Source organism: Corylus avellana, chromosome 7 (genome assembly GCF_965113065.1).
Source record: "Corylus avellana chromosome 7, dhCorAvel1.hap1.2, whole genome shotgun sequence".
Taxonomy (NCBI): Eukaryota; Viridiplantae; Streptophyta; class Magnoliopsida; order Fagales; family Betulaceae; genus Corylus; species Corylus avellana.
In genome coordinates this window covers 21,297,618-21,316,197 of record NC_142496.1, presented here as the reverse complement: position 1 = coordinate 21,316,197, position 18,580 = coordinate 21,297,618, and the positions used below count along the sequence as shown (strand labels likewise).

Below are 18,580 nucleotides of genomic sequence, written 5' to 3'. Positions count from 1 at the left end.
GTTAGATCTTACCTATTAAAAATGAATTTGAACTTACACGTGATAGGAGAAAAAGAGTTTGAATCCACACGTGAGGGAGGGTGTTGAAGTATAAATTAAATAATTAAATTTACATCTTCTATCCGATTAAGCTTTTGAAACAAGAAGTAATTTAATATAAAGCAGGTAGATCTGATTTCTGAAGAAAAAAAAAAAAAGCAACAGCCCTTTTGTCAATAATGAAGGATGGGTTGTTGATCCAGTGTTTTTGTACGTACGTATTTTAATTCGTGTTTCAAGCTTATTTGTCAAATTAATATTTGATGTTGTAAAATGAGGGGTTTATTGTTTATAGCCCATCCTGAGAGTGAGTAGGATCTTATACAATTTCGGGAAAAAAAAAAAAAGTGTAGATTATCATGGGATTTAAGCCATTTATTTATATTGAAAAGCTTGAAAAATGCCAGCCGTTAAAATTGTGGCATGTTATTGAGGCACAAGAAAAACTTTCCCTCAAAAAAACCTTATTCTTTACTTTTGCATAAACGCTTCTTTAGAAAATTAAAATACAATTTTTTGCTTAAAACTTTTTTCACAATATATATAGTAAGAACCTTATGAAAATATATTCAATTCTCAATTGTAATATACCTCTTTTTTAAAAGATCGCATTTTCTAAGTGTTAAAAATAGCCTAAATTTTTTAATTTGAAAATCTACAATTTTTTTAAAAAATTATAAGAGATACGATGATAGATTGAGCTTAAAATAAATAAATAATAATAAAATAATAATAATAAAGATCAATATTCGTCGTATGGATACATAGCCATTACCCATCTTGGAAAAACTTTGTGGTTTGACCACTATTCAACTCATGGTAATGTGTCCCCAAGAGATAACTCAATCGGCTTGGACCACGCCTAATGAAGCGAAGGTCACTAGTTCTAATTTCCCTCCCCCCTCTTATGCGGACATGTCAAAAAAAAAAAAAAAAAAACTCATGGCAATGTTTTTTTTAAAAAAAAAAAAAAAAATTTATTTGAAGTTATTTTCATTTATTAAATAACCCTTGTTATAAAGCTTAAAGATAAAGATAAATTTAATAATTTAATAAATATTTTAACAATTTACTCAAATGTTGATTCAAAGTAAAATTCAACGCGTAAAATGTTGAATTTTAACAAGTGAATTAAAGAGATAAAATTTGTTCTAAACCATATTTAACAACTAATTGTCTTAAAAATTTAGGGTTAATAACTTTTTTGATACTTGGGTTTTAATCTTTTTATTTTTTTTCCTAGGTTTTAAAAACGACAAATCTAGTACTTCAGATTTTAGAAAAGACCAAATTACCATCTCCATTAATTTCGTCAATTCCAATTAACAGCAGAGGGTGGCCAGCCAAAAAAGCGTGGCCGAACCCCTGCGGAACGGAGGTAGTAATTCGGTTTTTTTCAAAATTCGAAGTACTATATTTGTCTTTTTAAAACTTAAGAAGAAAAAAATAAAAACATTAAAATTAAGTACCAAAAAAGTTATTAACCAAAAAAAATTTAAACTAATAAAAAATAAAAAATAATAAATTTAATCTAATAGCTTCTGTATTTACACATCTAGCCAGCCATTAACGCAGTGGAAAGGCTTCTAGAATCCATCAGCAAAAGATCTGAATCCACTAAGAAATACATAGAAAGTCTCTTGATAAATCATTTAATTAATAATAACTTTTCTTTACCCAAACTAGTATTGCCTTTTGCTAGCTACTTACTATACTTGGAAACCGACTGTAGCACCACTAGGCTAAAAATTGAAATCACTATACTTACTATACTTACCTTTTGTCTTCTTTTTTTTTTGATCTGAATCCACTAGGCTTTTTTTTTTTTTTTTTGGTAAAAAAAAAAATGAAATAACTTTTAAGGGTTCAAAAAGCCAAAAAATGGCCAAGACGTATTTTTGACAAAAACTTAAAAATAAAGCTTTTGCAAAAAAAACGCGTTTTAAGTTAAAATCTCTATTTTTCAAACACAATTTCAAACATGCTCTTAATGTGATACCATTCTTGCGTTAAAATTATAATTAATCGACCAGATTAAAAGATGGGGAATACTAGGTTTTTTTAGTATTCTCTTAATTTCACTCTCTCGAACTTTTAATTTGATGCAATCTACTCCCTTCGTTAGTTTTTGGTGTTAACTCTTAATGGAATATCAAAATATCCTTGAATTTTCATTTATTTTTTTTTAAAAATTTTAATTTGCAATTAAGGGTAAATTTAGAATTTTATAAAATTTGCAAGATTATAAAGGTTAATCCCTTTTACCGTTTGTTTTAACGCCCGAGAGAGAGATTACATCAAATTAGGCTGAAATTAAGAGTTTTTAAACTTTAGAGAGTATTCTTAAAATGTGTAAAAGTTCAGGGGGTAAAAAAAAAACTAAACAGTATCTACAAGACTCTTTTGAATTTTCTTCAGAGCAGAAGTGATTGTTGCGAAGGATGGTCTACTATTAGCATCGTTATCCCATGAAAGGCAAATGAGGTCAATGAGCCCTCCAAGTTGACCATCGTCCTCAGGAAGCTTAGGCCTCAGGTTACCCTCTCCAACTTCCATGGCAATCTAATGTAGAAATAAGAAACAATGTAAATATTTACTCATTGCATGAAAAGAAAATAATAATTATACCGGATGCATTTGTCTTTGCGATTTCATAAATAAAAAAAATGCAATTTTAAATTAAATCGCAGAAAATAAACTATTTGAAATTGCGTTTTTTAAAATTTGCGATTTGAAAATGTAAAAAATTTGCGTTTTTAAATCACAGATAATGACATATTTTTTTGAAAACGCATAATTTTAAAGACTAAATTATGCTTTTAAATAGAAAATTGTGATTTTGCCAAATGCTTAATTGCGTTTTTAAAAATCACGCATATTTTAAAATCACAACCCCAAACGGACTTATACTAATTCATCCTATTAAAAAGTATTAAATTCAGCCATTACTATATATATATATATAACAGAGATTCCTTTAATTAATATGGTAGAATTTTTGAAGTTGAGATGGATAAGGTTGAATAATATTTACCTGAATGGGACTGTAATCTGTCTCAATATATGGATATTCCCCACTAATGATCTCATTAAGCATGACACCAAAACTGTATACGTCGCATTTTTCATCATAGGGCTCACATCTGATTACTTCTGGTGCCATGTACACTAGTGTTCCTGAAAATATAAAAGGAATAAAAACAAAAAAACAAAAAAAAAAAAAAACATGTTTTTTTGGTCTAGTAAAAAGGGCGGAATGCTTTACGTATCAAACTTTGGTTACGTAGATATATAGTATTAAACCGGGATTTTATTCAAAGTAGAATATTTAATTAAAAAGTAATGCTAAAAATTAGATTTTATCTCACAACTATTTCGTAATGTTGTCGTGGCAGTCCTAACTAACTATTAGATCGGTCATTAATTTTTTTTCTTTTTTAAAAAGTTGATCAAGTTTGTCACCCACGTTAGCATTGTGGAATAATTATAGAATAAAAATGTAATTTCTAATATTATTCTTAATTGAAATGGAAGGTGAATGAGATAATATATATTATTTCATTAAAGAGTGAGACGTATAAATTATTGACATGTCAAACAGTGACACGTAAAAAAATTCTCATTTTTGACATCCATAATTTTAATTCCTGACACACGTCAATAAAGTTTAGAGACATGTCAGATCACCTAACACGTAAAAAACACCCTTAAAAGAAAAATCATTTTTTGTAGTGTATTCAAGAGTAATGCTATATATTATATTTTTATTCCATAATTATCCTACAATACTAATATGCATGGCAATTTCAACCACTCCTGAATTAGTGATTTGTTTTTTTAATAAATACTGATCTAAGAATTAGTTAAAACTTATACGTCAATATTATGAAATAGTTGTGAAATAAAAATAAAGTTTATAACATTACTATTACTGATGACAGTATAAAAAATAGTATTATAAGTGCGCGAAATAGGTGAGATTTGTTCCCTGTTTCACCGGTGAGCGCCATCTGTTGATCACTCAAGAAACGGGCATTACCAAAATCCGCCACCCTGACGTGGTTGGAATGATCGAAGAAAATGTTGCTAGGCTTGAGGTCGCGGTGAATAACCTTGGGATTCTGTTGATGCAGATACTGCATTGCTTGAGCTATCTCCAGCGCCCCCACCAAGCCTCTCTTGGATTGGAGGACACGGCACCGTTCTCTCCTTCTGTCTCTTTCCCGGTCCATGAAGCCAGTCCTTGAGTGTCATGCCCAACAACTCCGTCACCACCCACCCATGATTGGGCGGTTCAAGGCACGCGCCCAGTAGGTGGAGCACAAACGGATGGCGCTGCCGAGATAAGGTTTCCACCTCTTGAGCGAAAAAGGAGACACCATTCACATTTGAGAGAAAATAATCAGGATAAATGCACTTCACCGCAACGTCAAGTCCACGCCATGTTCCTCTGTAAATATCTGCGGTACTCCCGTGGCCTACCTTTTCTTGCAACTCAATCTGTTCCCACAGGGGTCAATCAAGAAAGTGCTCATTCACATGCGTTGTGGGTGTGTTTGTGGAACGTACTCATTGAAGAGTCGACTGACCTGATGTGGATGGATGTGCCATCCATTGAGCTTGGCTTGATCAACCATGGCCACTAAATCAGAATGCTGGTGGAGCGGGGTTGGCAGTTGAGGGCTGGGAGCATTAACGATGTCGGAGGAAAGACGAAGACTTTGCTGTCCATCATCTTTATCGTCAATAATGAGATGCAAGAATCCATTTTCTTGTGCTGACTGGAGACAGTACCTTAAATAGTCCTGTGTTCTTTCCAATCTTTTCTTGTACATCAGCCGATGTTCTTTCTGATTTTCTACCTCCTTTTCCAATTCGGCTACCTTTGTATACCAAAAAAAGCACATAATTTGTAAAAAGAAGAAATATAAATTGGGAGGAAAGCTCGAGTATTCACGTATATGGGCTTCGAAATGTTTAATTAGGGAATACATTTTTCTACTTTTTTAAAGCATTTATATTCGCTAGCATTTTAGCTATTCATCATTTAGTAAAATTTTAAATTTATCTCATAAATGAAGACTAATGTGCCTTGAAGAATTTGGATGTTGATCTACTATACGATGTTCATAAATTGGTGGCTTAATTTCGAGAAGAGAAATGATTGACGTCAATAATTTGTCTATTTTTCTCATATTCCTTTACAAATACAATAGATCAACCATTAAATTTGTACAGTTCACTATTGACTTATGTAGGGTCTACGTAAGTCTACAAATTTAATGATTAATTTATAAAATGAGATGAGAAAAATATAAACAAATTATTAACACCAATCATTTTTTTAGGGCAGCAAACATATATAGGATTTGATGCTATACATAGTTACATACTAGAACAAAGAAGGTTAATTAAGTTTCCTAAGTAAATGGAACTCATGATGATACTTTTAAAGGTATACCATTTATCGGGTATGTTTTTGTTAATGTTTCTTTCTTTATTAATATAAATTTTAAAAATTCTCTAGCTTAGAAAAAAAAATTAGATATGTTGATTTCATTTAATGCATTTATTTATTTATTTTGTTTGGTTTGATGAATCATTCAATTAAGATTAATGTTAGATACTCACTTTTTTGTCACACTCTCATACCAATGGGCTAATATAGCAATGCCAATTTGTTATTGCATCAACATTTATTAAAAATAAAAAATAAAAAATAAAAATTCAAGAGCTGATAAATACTACCACATCAATTCAAATCATGTTTGAAATTGTGTTAGAAAACTTAAAAAGTAGTTTTAGTATCTAAAAAGTTGTGCTAAACAAAAAGCTAACACATTTGGTAAAAAAATTTAAAGCACTTCTTTGTTTATTTATTTTTTTCACTATAATGGTCAAAACGCATTTCTGGAAAAAAATTTAAAAATGAAGTTGTTCATAAAAAGCTATTTTTTACCTTAAAAACTTCATTTTTCAATACAATTCCAAACACGCTCTCAGAAAATGAAAGAGCGGAATAAATATAATCACTAGCTGAGAAAAGTAGACTAGGATCAGGCTCAAGCACGGATGACCACCTAAAGGTGGACCAACCTGAGATGCATAAAAGCCCAATCTCCATGATGTTATTGTCATTGAGCTTGGGCTTAGTTTTGACCCCTCCCCACTTCACCTTAAAAAAAAAAAATGGTGCTCCTAAAAAAAAAAAATCACACTTTAATTTTATTGGATTGAAGATTGAGGTGATAGTCCTTATCGGTCTTTATTAAAATGATGGAAAAAAAAAAAAAAAAAAAAAAAAAAAAAAGTGGATGAACAGTGCCACTTCAATCTAGTAAAATGGGGTGGGATTGGATGTAATTTTTTTTTTTTTTTAAAAAAAAAAAAAACATGTTTGGGCTTAATTCTACATTTTTATTTCACAACTATTCTACAATACTGAAGTAACAGTCTTAATTAACTCTTAAAGTGTGAGAATGTGAGTGGGAGAGTGGGAGTTTGCCTTGCATTTTTCTTATGAGATGCTATGAAATAAAAATGTTAAGGGTGCATTTGACGTTGCGATTTTATAGATAAAAAATGGGATTTTAAACCAAATCGCAAAAAAATGATTGTTTAGGTTTACGTTTTTAAAAAATCGCAATTTGAAAAACATAATAAATTTACGTTTTCAAATCTTGATGCTTTTTTGAAAACACACAATTTTAAAAATTAAGCTACGATTTTAAAGATTAAACTGTGATTTTGCGTTTTTAAAAATCATGTTTTCAAATCTTACATTTTAAAATTGCTATCACACCTTTTGAAATTGCAAACGCAAGCAAACGCAAACGAACCCGAATAAAAGAGAGACATGGTATTGCCAAAATGGACAACAGTGAAGACCCGACCCATGAACCCTAACAAGGGGATATCTCTGAATGAGTATGAAGATTATGGAATTTCAATTCAAATAATATGCCTATGCCGGCATCCATTTCACACCCCCCCTAACTAGTAACTACTTCCCCAGCTATTAATTTGTCAGGCAAGCTGCCAAAATGTAAGAAACTTTTTGTCTGATTCCGGTGACATAAAATGGTCAAGGAAATTCAAGTCACCTAAATGATCACAGGGAGTTTGCCACCGTTGTCAGTGATGTAAAAAAGGCTTAAATTTTGCTCTGTTTTAGGCTTTTAGCCACCTTCCACATAATGGTGCAATTGGGTGAACTACTCCTCCTGTAGCCTATTGAGTAGATAAAAAAGCAAAGAATACTGTAGAGATTATTAGGGTTTTTTAACCGACAACTAACCGCTAACCGCTTAACCGTCTTAATCGCTAACCGTTTTTTTATATAATATATTTTTATAATTATAATTATAAGAATATTTATACATATAGCATAATCAATTTATTATTAAATCACAATTTTTTTTTTTTTGAGATGATTAAATTAAAATTTTAGTATTAATATATTATCACTATAATTTATATGATTATATCACATAATCAATTGATTTGATGATATAATAACAAATTATACATATATAATATGACATAACTCGTAAGTCATAAGCATGCAAGTTCATACTAATACAACAATTAAGTATCTAGAGACTTAATTTCTATGTATGTTATAAACTTATAAGTCTATATATATATATGTTATAAATTATAACTATACATATATGCATATAAATAATATAAATGTATAAGGTTAATACTTAATCATATGATTCAATAACAATTCAAATACTTTATTCAAGTTAATCATATTAAATTTTAACAGGTTATGATTTATATTTAAGGAATTTTTTTAAAAGTACAAGTAAATGTAAATTTGGGGTCAAATATTTTTGATTTTTCAATATGGGTTCTTTTTATAGCAATTTGGCCCAAGAATACACTAAAAATGCAAAAAACAAATGAGGGAAAAATGCTACAGTGATCCCAAAAAAAAGGCCCAAAACTGAAAATTGGTTATATGTTTATCTTGAGAAAGCCCAAAAAGATAAAAATAAAAAATAAAATAAAATAAAACTCAAAAAAAGTGGTTATAGTGGGTGGTTACATGTTTTACTAACCGCGGTGGTTAATAGCTAACCGCTAACTACTAGGCGGTTATGGTTGCGATTAGTAAAATTTAATAACCGCTAAGGCGGTACGTTATGTTTAGCGGTTTTTGCTAATAACCGTTAACCGTAACCGCATTGACACCTCTAAGTAATTAATTACGTTGGCGCCTTTTCTTCCATTCCATTCTAATCATTTGAAAGGCAGCAATTAATTGGGTCAAATTGATCGGAAAAGTGACTCAAAATAGTGTCTAATTTGCAAAATGATCATAAACTTTTTTTTTTGAACCAACATATACTAGCTTGGTAAGTACGTTTTCTTTTAAAGGATTCAGGTTGTAATTATAGGCTTCAAATATGTGGAACCCCAAAACATTGGCTGTCTATTTAATAATAATAATAAGTGTAATTGTATATGATCATAAATTTATAATAGTAATAATAATGATATGTATAGTATTGATTCATTCGTCTAATTAGCTAGCTACTATATATATACTGTGATCCAAATAAATTACCTGCAGCACCAATTTGGAAATGAGCTGCTGGTGGGCGTGGTGGGGAGATTGGTTTGTGGAGACAATAGAGCCCATGCACATGCAGTCGTTGATGAGTCCCCTACAAAATCTACCTGATGATCCTTGCTTCGCTGCAGCTGGAGGCCTGAATATGGTGGCAGCGGCAGCGGCCTTCCTCTGCTGAGAGGTACTACTACTACTGCCTCCGATGTTCATCATTATATATCCTGATGATCAGGAATCAGCTGAGAGTGTTCATCTTAAATCAAATTAATGTACTGGTGCTTATAATATATGTGCACCTTTTGTTGCTTACTGCTGCAAACGACATCTAGGGCGGATTTTGTGATGAGCTTTCCAAATACGTGACAAGCATATATGCCATAACGCCAATCCGGCACCTCAGGAATTTCATATTTAAGCCAAGATATATACATATGGAATTGTTATGAAAAAAAATAAATGTATGGCTTTTTTTTTTTTTTTTCTTCCTTTTAAATACAAACGTCTATGTTAGTACGTCGATATAATATGTGTTAAATTCTTTTATATATTATATATGCAGGAAGGATAGAACGATATATGCTTGTATTACATGTTTTTTTTATTTTAAGTTTTCCCATTAAAATTAAATTAATTTTGAGAACGATTGTTACAAAGATGTAATTTTTGTTAAGCTAGAACCTAGCCTTACGTTACGTACATTATTAAATAACAGGCGACACTTTCTATGACATTTCCGACATTTATCTGAGGAGAACAACTAATGGGAACAACATTTGGGCTGGCTTAGAATTAGATGGATAAAATTGCACGTTGATATATATATATATATATATATCAGCAGTAAATGATCTTGCAGTGTTCATTCTCAAATCTCAAGCAAATGATTTTTGAACCCTTTCTGGGTTAGAAACTTAGCAAATTTCATTGTAAGTTCTAGTATATATCAACCGGCAGTCCTTTTATTAACAACGATGTTTTGTTTGTTGCAACCGTCTAAAACGTGCCATTTGAAAAATGCTAATTAGCGTTTGATAAGATTTGCGAAAGAGTGTTGTTGTTGATAGTACGTGTCAATTAAGCTTCAAGGGTTAAAATCATAATAGTGATCTCCAAAGGATGAAAATTAATCGTGAAGATTCTTTTATTTAATTTGTCCAAATCGATCGATCATAGTTCTGTTTGTTGCCACTTTCGTAAGATTCTTTTTGTGTAGAGCAATTAAATATGATTATCTTAATTTCTCCCAGCCTAGCTACTTTGTAGGAGAAAGGGAAAGCTGCTGACAAGTCTTATGGAAACTCACCTTGGGATCGCCCATCACATACCTCTGGCTTTTACTAGCAAAGCAAAAGTGGAAACTGGTGGTCCATCTCTCTAACTAGTGTCTGGTTTTGAGTGTGATCGTATCTTTGACGTACAACTTTTACGTGGTTTCTCCAAGTTTGAATGAGAACATGAACCTTATTCCCATCACCACACATTGATTTTTGTACTCAATCATTCAAACAAGATTAAGTGTCATTTCTTTAAGACAATCGATCTTGCTGCAATAATTAATATTGTCTTTGCCAACAACGTTTCGAGAAGGTTGTGGTATTTTTGTTGGTTAATTTGTTTCTTATTATTAATATTATTATGTTGTGGTTGGTTTTATGTAAAATCTTAAAATGAAATTGTCCTATAAGTTCTTGAGTTGCGTCGATCCTTACAACAAATAAGGGTCAAACTTTCAAACTTCGAGTTTTAACTCCACTTTATCATGCCACATTGGCAATTAAGTCCCCAAAAAAAAAAAAAAAATAGAAGACAAAAAAAAAAAAAGGTAAAGATTAACCCTACATCCCTACAGAAGAGGACGTAGAGGTAGCTCCACCCTTATAGAGAGGGAGTTGATGGGAAGTGTGGAGACCCCGCCTACCTTTGCCGGCATATATAGAAATTGATCCACTCGTATAGAGGGGTTTGTGTATTTAACAATCTTCTTCCCCCGCAAACAATATTCTTCTCATCATTGCTAGATTGGATTGGAATCAAATATTTTTAACTCTGTTCAAACCAGATAAATTGAATAAGCCATTCAGAGCACCAAGAAAGATTAGAGAAATGATCTTCTAAAAGAATTTGATACCAATCTACTCATCTAAGTTATCTAACCTGTTAAACTTCATTATAAATCTCACAACAAACCCTTTGTCAACACTGCCAATCATAAAAGCCCCCATTAAAAAAAGTTTAAGATTGTGGTCTACCAACATTTACCGAATAAGTTACAAATCCACCACCACCTTAAACAAAAACAGGTTTGATTTGTTTTTTCAGTTTTTAATGGGATGATCATGTTGGTTTTTGACTAGAGAAAAAGATTCTTCGAAGTGGGTCTTCTCTTTAACATTTAACAACAGTCTGCATGCTTGTCACGTAGTAATCTTATATTATTATATAATTAGCTCGGTTTTTTTAATGAACATGTTAATAATATATTGATAGGCCATTATTAGGTCTACTAACGATGAACGGCCGTAGGGATTTCTTTTCTATATTTGCTTAAGCATGTCCATTTTTTAACCATGTTTCAACTCTTTCATCGTCAAGAATCTACGGCGCCATTTGATTTCACCATGGAGTTAACTGCAATTTGGTTGCCTTGGTGAGGCCCGCAAGAGACTTAATTCAAAGCAAAAGGGAATTTGAGAATGAGAAATGCTTCTTTGCATTTTAGAGTACTCTATTTTGCCAAAAAAGAACAACAATGGTAGATGAAATGGAAATGTACGCGAGATATACATTAGAATGTGAAAAAGCATTTCTCTTAGAGAATTACTCATAGGTAATGAGTAAATCAAACTGTACACAATCAAGATCGGGTGGCTTGATGCACCATATACCTAGCATATTGTACTAGGATGCAATATCTCTTATTTAGGTCATTTATATCAAATAAACAGTTCAAATCCTAAAAAGTAAAGAAAATAATAATAACTGTTGGAGTAGCCGAACCATCTCCTTTTACCACAAGAGTGTTCAACCACCTTCATTAGTTGGCTCGTTAATTTGAGAGTGACCAAATCACTCATTTTGGCCAAAGAAGGGTAGTTCAATCACCACTAAACAGGCCACCGAAGATGGTCAAACCACCCCAAAAAGGTTGGCGATTTGGCCACCCCAAATCGGCCGGTCAAATTACCCCTTATATGTATATTTATCATCCTTGCCTTTATTGCCTTATATGTACACATCTTCTTTTCTTAGTTAATGTCATATTGTACTATTTCCCATTATACTATTTTCATAGTTAATATCATATATATATTTCTAGTCCTTGCCTTATTTCTACACATGTTATTTTTATAGTTAATTTCATATTATACTATTTATTTCCCATTATAAATTATCGATCTGAGGTGGCCTAACCCTAGCTACCAATTTCTCGAATTACTCAAGCTTTTAGTACCATTTACGAGCAGAGGTCTTATAAAAGAATGCCTTGGAGTAGAAGGTTTTTTTTATTTTGGGGACCCCAGCATCTTGCTTGAATGAGCCCATATTCTCTTCTAACTCTGTACACTACAATATGTATTACATTAACTTTTGAACTACCAAAAAGGAAGAAAAATAAATGAATAAATTTATAGAGGGAAAGAGAATCTGTACTGCCTAAAATTGTATATACATTATATGAAGAGAATATTTTAATAGCTTTTATAAAATTAGGGCTAATTCTAACCAAATTCTCTTGTTTTTACGTACATATCATTATTATCTTCCTAATTCCTCAACTTTCAACCGCACTACCACTCCAAATAAATTATTGAGGAGGCTTTTGGAGAGATAGACACCCAGAACAATGAATTAGGGTAAATTCTCTGCCTTTATAACATTAGGGCAATTCAACTACAGTACCACTCCAAATTAAGGCCGACAAAACGGGTTCAGGTCAACTTGCTTGACCCGCTAACCCCGTAAGGATAAATCCGAATTCAAACCATTTAGTTAAACGGATCAAACCCTTAAATTTGAACCCAACTCGCAAATAACCCAATATAACAAGCTTGATTCGCTTGACCCGTTTAGACCCAAATGCAACATGTTCAACTTATTTGACCTAACCCAACAAGACTCGTTTCCACCCGCACACAACCAATTGCTCTAAATAAATTAAAGAGTAGGACGACTAGATAAGTCTGCTTTTGGAGAGATAGACAGCCAGAAGAGTGAATTGTTCTTTCTTTCATTGTTTTTTGTTTTTCTTGTTTTTAATTTTTGTTGTCTTGGTTGTTGGTACAGGGATGCCAACGCAGTGTTCAAGTAAAGGGAGGGGCCAAGGAAATTCCAATTCCAGAGAAAGAAGAAAAGCAAAAGCTTTAATCTTGCTTTCTCTATTCCCATGGGCGAAGATCTGCCTTTCCCTTTACCATCAAACCCTCTCTCTCATTCTCATTTTGCTTGTGATTTCGATCTCGAATCTTTCGTTTTCCTCCTCTTTTTCCTTTGCTTTCTTTTCCTCCTTCCCTGTCAGAACTGAACTGTCAGTATCTACCTGAGAGTTAGATCATGATCAAGAATTGACGCATCCCCATATCATTCTTTTCAGAAAAAAATAAATCAATCAATCTCCCAACTCGCTTTTTTCTTTGTTCTTCCCAAAAAAATGCTCCATTCCGCACATTGTATACACATGTAGGAGAAAAAGTTCAAACAATTTGTTCATCTTAATCACCCACAAAAACATCATCTTAATCCAAATCAATTCAAGTGATCATATAGAAAATTTTAGCATGCATGAAACCCAATGCATTGATTTAACTCATATTAAAACCCAATTAAAAGAAAATTATATTGCTTTTGCTCTGTATGATATAATCAGAATTACAATATCATGCCATTAGCAATGGCCCGATTAGTTTCAACATGAGTAGTTTCATACACCGGAAGCTCTTCACGATACCGATTGTTTCCCAATACTGCGAGGTGATCAAGCTCGAAAAGATCGGAGCTTGAACAACTCGCAGCGTCGTCGTCTTCATAGTCGCCGACATGATCGTTCCCGCGAAAATCTCTCATTATTAACTCGCTCTTCTTCTGATTTTGATGATAATCTCTCAAAAACTCTCTCGCCGACTCTTCCACTCGCCGGGTTTTCTCGGGGACCTTGAACTTGAGCTCTTCTTCGTTCTTTCTTGTCGTTGTTGACCGTCCGATTTTCCACGCGGTTGGTACCGACACCGGTATTAGACTGGAGTCTTGCTCTTCGTACAGGCATTTTTGCCCGACCGGCCGACAATCTTCGTCGACAATTACGCTTACAGGGCAGAATCGGACCGTCCTTTTAACCCCATTGTGATGCTTTTCCCTAGAAGAAGGTGAAGTTTTGCTTAGGCATGATCTTGAGAATGAAGATGCGGAGGAACAGGTTGAGGCTTGAACCGACTTAGATTTCCTCTCCACAGCTGCATCTTCGTAGCCTCCAACGGACCGTGAGTTCTTCTTTTTCTTTGTATTCCCAGTTGTAAAGAGAGAATTGAGAAAATTGGAGAGGCGGCCACCGGGTGAAATTGGTTGTTTCACCTTCTTTAGATTGGCATAAATCTTTAGTGCCGTCGATTTTGACTTGATCATAACTTCGTCATGCTTTGGAGCATCCCCTGTAGCAGAACTATAATGATAATCATCGAACATATGCACCTCCCTCTGCTCATGAAACAGAGCCCTCTGTTTTCTCTCTGTTTTCTCTGATCTCTCCGACCGAGTCGAGACGCTGGTCCTCACCGGCTTCGGCCTTGAAGGTAGAAAACACGAGGAACTGGACTTCAGGCCGTAGATGGACTCCGTATCAGAGGATGAGAATCCTCCGGAACTGGAGTCTGAGGAGCTTGAAGCGGAGCTGAAGAACAGAACATCATTGTCATGATCACGATCGTGCTGCGGTTTTCTCTCCAGTTCCGTCAAATACTGCCGTCGTTGAGAACCGACCTTTGCGCTGGCCTTCTTATCCATCCATTTCTCGATCAAACAGGCTCCGCGAAGACTCGTCGCACCATCCTCTTCCAGAGTTCTGCTGCTTTTGCCGCTAGCTCTGCTCTGTTTCTTTCCCATTGTTTCCCTGTAAAATTTCAATTCTTCAGTGCTTGTTTCTCCTTCGTCGATGGAACGGTAAATTTTGTCGAGAAGAGTTGAAGAGAAAGATGGGTTTTTCCTCTCTAGGCTGTACCTATCTTCTCTCAGTATTTTCTCCCTCCTATACATGTTTTATGTATGGAAAATGTGATGGAGATTTAACAAAAGGGAGGCAGAGGCAGAGTGAAAGAAAATGATGGAACCGAGAGTGTGACAAGTGGGAAGTTTAGATTTCGAGCTTGTCTCCCAGTTTTTGTCTGCTAAGGTAGACTCAAAAGCTGGCAAAGATGGCGATCGAAATGATGTGAAGGAAACAGCTAGCTAGAGAAAGCGGCCATTATTGGAGCATACAGTGATTCGGTTGCTTTTTCTCTCTCTGAAAAATTCTTGGTAATGGGAATGAGAGAAGGAAACATGAAGTAGCAGAGCTATTGATGTTTGTCGCCGGAGAGAGTTTTTGCTCAGAGAGAGACAAAGAGAGAGAGAGAGAGAGAGAGAGGAAGAGGGTAATGAGAGCAAAATGGCACGCCTTGGAGATGAAGGGGAACAGGGAGTGAGAGAGAGACTTTATAAAGCTCTTCACGCGCGTGCATGTCCATCCGAATGGGAGCCAATGCCAGTTTGGCATTCCGTGACGTGGCAACGATCTTTCCTTTTTCAATCCCCCAAATTATCCCTCCTCCCAATCAGGAAACGACGCTGCATTCCTTCTATGTTCACCTTCCAAATTCGAATTTCAAGCCGTTGATCAAGTTCGAGAGATTGGGGTAATTATAACATGCGCTCCGCTGCAGAGAAATTTAGGTGCACAGACCGATCACGGTCAGTCAGGCGGGTCCACATGTTGGTGTGGGGATAATAGATTACTGTGGGTGGCAGACATTGACTGGGATTTACCGAAATTAATTGTATGAATTGTTAGAATTTTAGACAAATAATGCTAAAATATTTACAATAAACTCCTCAAAATTTCTCTAAAAATATACTCTAGTAAATTTAGTTAGCCATTTTTCAAATTCTTTAAATATTTTCTTACTTTAACTAAATATTTAATTTTATTGCTAACATTTGGACTGTTTGCATTAAAAATCCACTTCAGTTAAGAGGAAAAAAGAAGAAGTATGGAAGAGAAATAACGTTAAAAAAAATAAATAACTTTCACTTCTGAGCTCTTTACATTTAGAAAGCATTATTAACAGGAATTAAATTTAACATTGAATAAAAAATTTGTTAAATATTGTATTTTGTGAGTTTTTGTTTTTTTTTTTTTTTTTTTTGTAAAAAAAAAAGCCAGAAGGAGAAAATTCGTTCTAAATGCTCATATAATAAGACCAACTTCCTTGGATATGTAACCCGACAATTTAAAATTTATTTAAGTAAATCTTATAAGAGGTTTTTCACATTATTTGCTCAAATTACTGACAATTTAGGCAGATAAATCTTCCGTAAAATCTCACATTAGCTGCTCCATATTAGGTATTATATATTACTTACCTCAAACTACTCCCAATTTAGGCAGATAAATCTTATATATAATCTCTCATATTAGCTGCCCGTGATTACGTCTTTCATTTTATCTACCTAAATTACTAGCAATTATGTGAATCATTTTTGGGCAGATACTAAATTATCGGTGGCCTAAAAAACACTATTTAGCATTTCTTTAGAAATTAACGAAAGATGGGGCATTGAAGGTGGAGAAAATTTTGGAAGAGAGCACGGAATTTGCAGAATTAAGTTGAATAATTTAATTCTACAGTTGGGTGGAACAGGAATATTGTAATGAGGCTATGTGTTAGGTAGTTGCATGTGATGGTATATTAAATGGTCAGAAATTATTTTAGATTTTATTTTGTTTTGTTATATTTAATTTAATTTTATAATAATAATAATAATAATAAAATCTGTAAAATTTATATTATTATATAATATATTATTCGATAATATATTATTATTTTTATTTAATTAAATCTGTAAAATTTAATTAGAACCGACTTCTGTCTAAGTTGATGATAAATCTTACACCATTAACAACCTCCCAATCAGAATATTAAAAGGTTTTATTTTCTTGGTGGGAAGGATTGAAGGGTTTTTAACGAAATAAATTGGCAGGAAACAGGAAGGTTCAGCGTTTTAGGTATGAAAATCCGATTGATCGAGCTGGCAGAAGGGTCGTTGGTTATTCAAAACGACTATAATATGTTATAACGACAAGAAAAATATTAGTAGATAAAATCTACTTAGTCAGATTTCTTTCTTTTTTTTCTTTTTTTTTTTTTGGTATTTATAGAGTCTATTATCGAATTATTTGTTTTCTACTATATAAAATCACACGTTCAACCTCTTTTTTTATTTTTTATTTTTATTTTTAATTTTAGTATATATATATATATATATAGATTACAAGGAGAAATTGATATAAAATTTGTGATTTGATATAATTATTTCCCTACCCTCCATATATAGAAGCCAAAACTTCAATTATTATGGTCCAAGCATATAAACAAAAATAAAAATAAAAAATTTTGCTGCATATATTCTTCTAGCAATTTGATTGGATTGCGTAATGATATTGTTCACACTCATTTATCAAAGTTATTTGACGTACTGACATAGAAGTCATTTAAAACACCCAATATCAATCGATATAAAATGAGTGAAAAATAAAATTATGGAGCGCCCAATGGCACAAAAGGTAAAACTTTATAATGATTGGATAACATTTTGATCTTCGAATCCAAGAGATCGACATACAAAATTACAGAAGGATTCACCATGCACCCATGAGAGTTACAGGCGGTAGAGATAAAAGATTCTACAAAACCCCTTAAGAGAATTGATGGGCCCATTTTGCTTTGTGAAGGCCATCATGATTGTTTGAATTTTGAAAGTGGTATAGAAAGCTCCATTACCAAAATATGGAAATGACAGTTAAAAAGAGAAGAACACAAGTGGATGAAAGATCTCCTTCAATGATGCAAAATTGGCGTTTCACCTTTGGTAAATTATCGAAGAAGCCTGGATTTTACTACTAACCTTTAATCATGGCAAATTAGCCATGGAGGAGCCTCCTACCTCTCTGCTTCTCTCTCTTCTCTCTCACCCAGATAGAGATAGAGATAGAAAGAGAGAGAGGGAGAGAGGTAAATATGCTTTTCTATAACCAAAACGATGGAGATTATAAAAAAAAAAAATTATATATGTGTTTTAAATCTAGAAATAAGTATTAATTATTATTAATGTGAGGGACTTTTTAATTAATTATTCTATATTTTTTCTGTTCATATATATATATATATAGAAAGCCAAGTAAAGGGTGATTTGAGTAACCTAAGTGATCACCATCTATAGGATTTTCTCCAAAATTGATACAAATATTATTAACTCTCAACTTTTTTGCCATCCATTTGCTTTTTGTGGGTTTTTTTCAAATTGATAGAAAGCACCTCTCAAAACTTGGTAAGAAATCAAAGATTTAAAGCTTTCTCTTTGTTCAAAAATTCCAAATTATAGCAAATGAATAATGTTTGAAACTACATTTTAATCCCACAGTATGCCGCTGCCCATTTTTCAATTTTTTTTTTAATAATAAGGAATAATCGAAACTTGGATTAACACTATCAGGTTAGTATAGAATGAAATAATTGTAAAATAAAAATATAATTTTTAGTATTACTCGATATAAAAAAAGGTACTAAAAATACTATGGTTGTCACAATCAAAATAAATGGCATTCTTCATAATATATACAACTGGTAGGCTAAATAAGTGCCTGATTTTTTGAATAGTTGCTTATTTACGTGCATGGGATATCATCTAATGAATGTGGACACCAACTGGGAA

The 18,580-nt window shown here is 33.0% G+C and overlaps 1 protein-coding gene and 1 pseudogene across 1 annotated transcript; both read right to left on the bottom strand.

Moving 5' to 3' along the window:
- Positions 1-2,418: 2,418 nt before the first annotated feature.
- Positions 2,419-8,833, bottom strand: LOC132185114 (serine/threonine-protein kinase STY46-like; annotated as a pseudogene).
- A 4,591-nt stretch (positions 8,834-13,424) lies between these two features.
- LOC132184517 (protein BIG GRAIN 1-like B) lies at positions 13,425-15,236 on the bottom strand. The gene has a single exon (XM_059598180.2). The coding sequence runs from the start codon at positions 14,864-14,866 to the stop codon at positions 13,490-13,492; it is 1,377 nt and encodes a 458-aa protein (XP_059454163.2). The 5' UTR covers positions 14,867-15,236; the 3' UTR covers positions 13,425-13,489.
- Between the last annotated feature and the right edge of the window lie 3,344 nt (positions 15,237-18,580).

What these genes read in the sequence shown, in the direction of transcription:
- LOC132184517 (XM_059598180.2), bottom strand. Translation starts at nt 14,866, where the DNA reads ATGTATAGGAGGGAGAAAATACTGAGAGAAGATAGGTACAGCCTAGAG.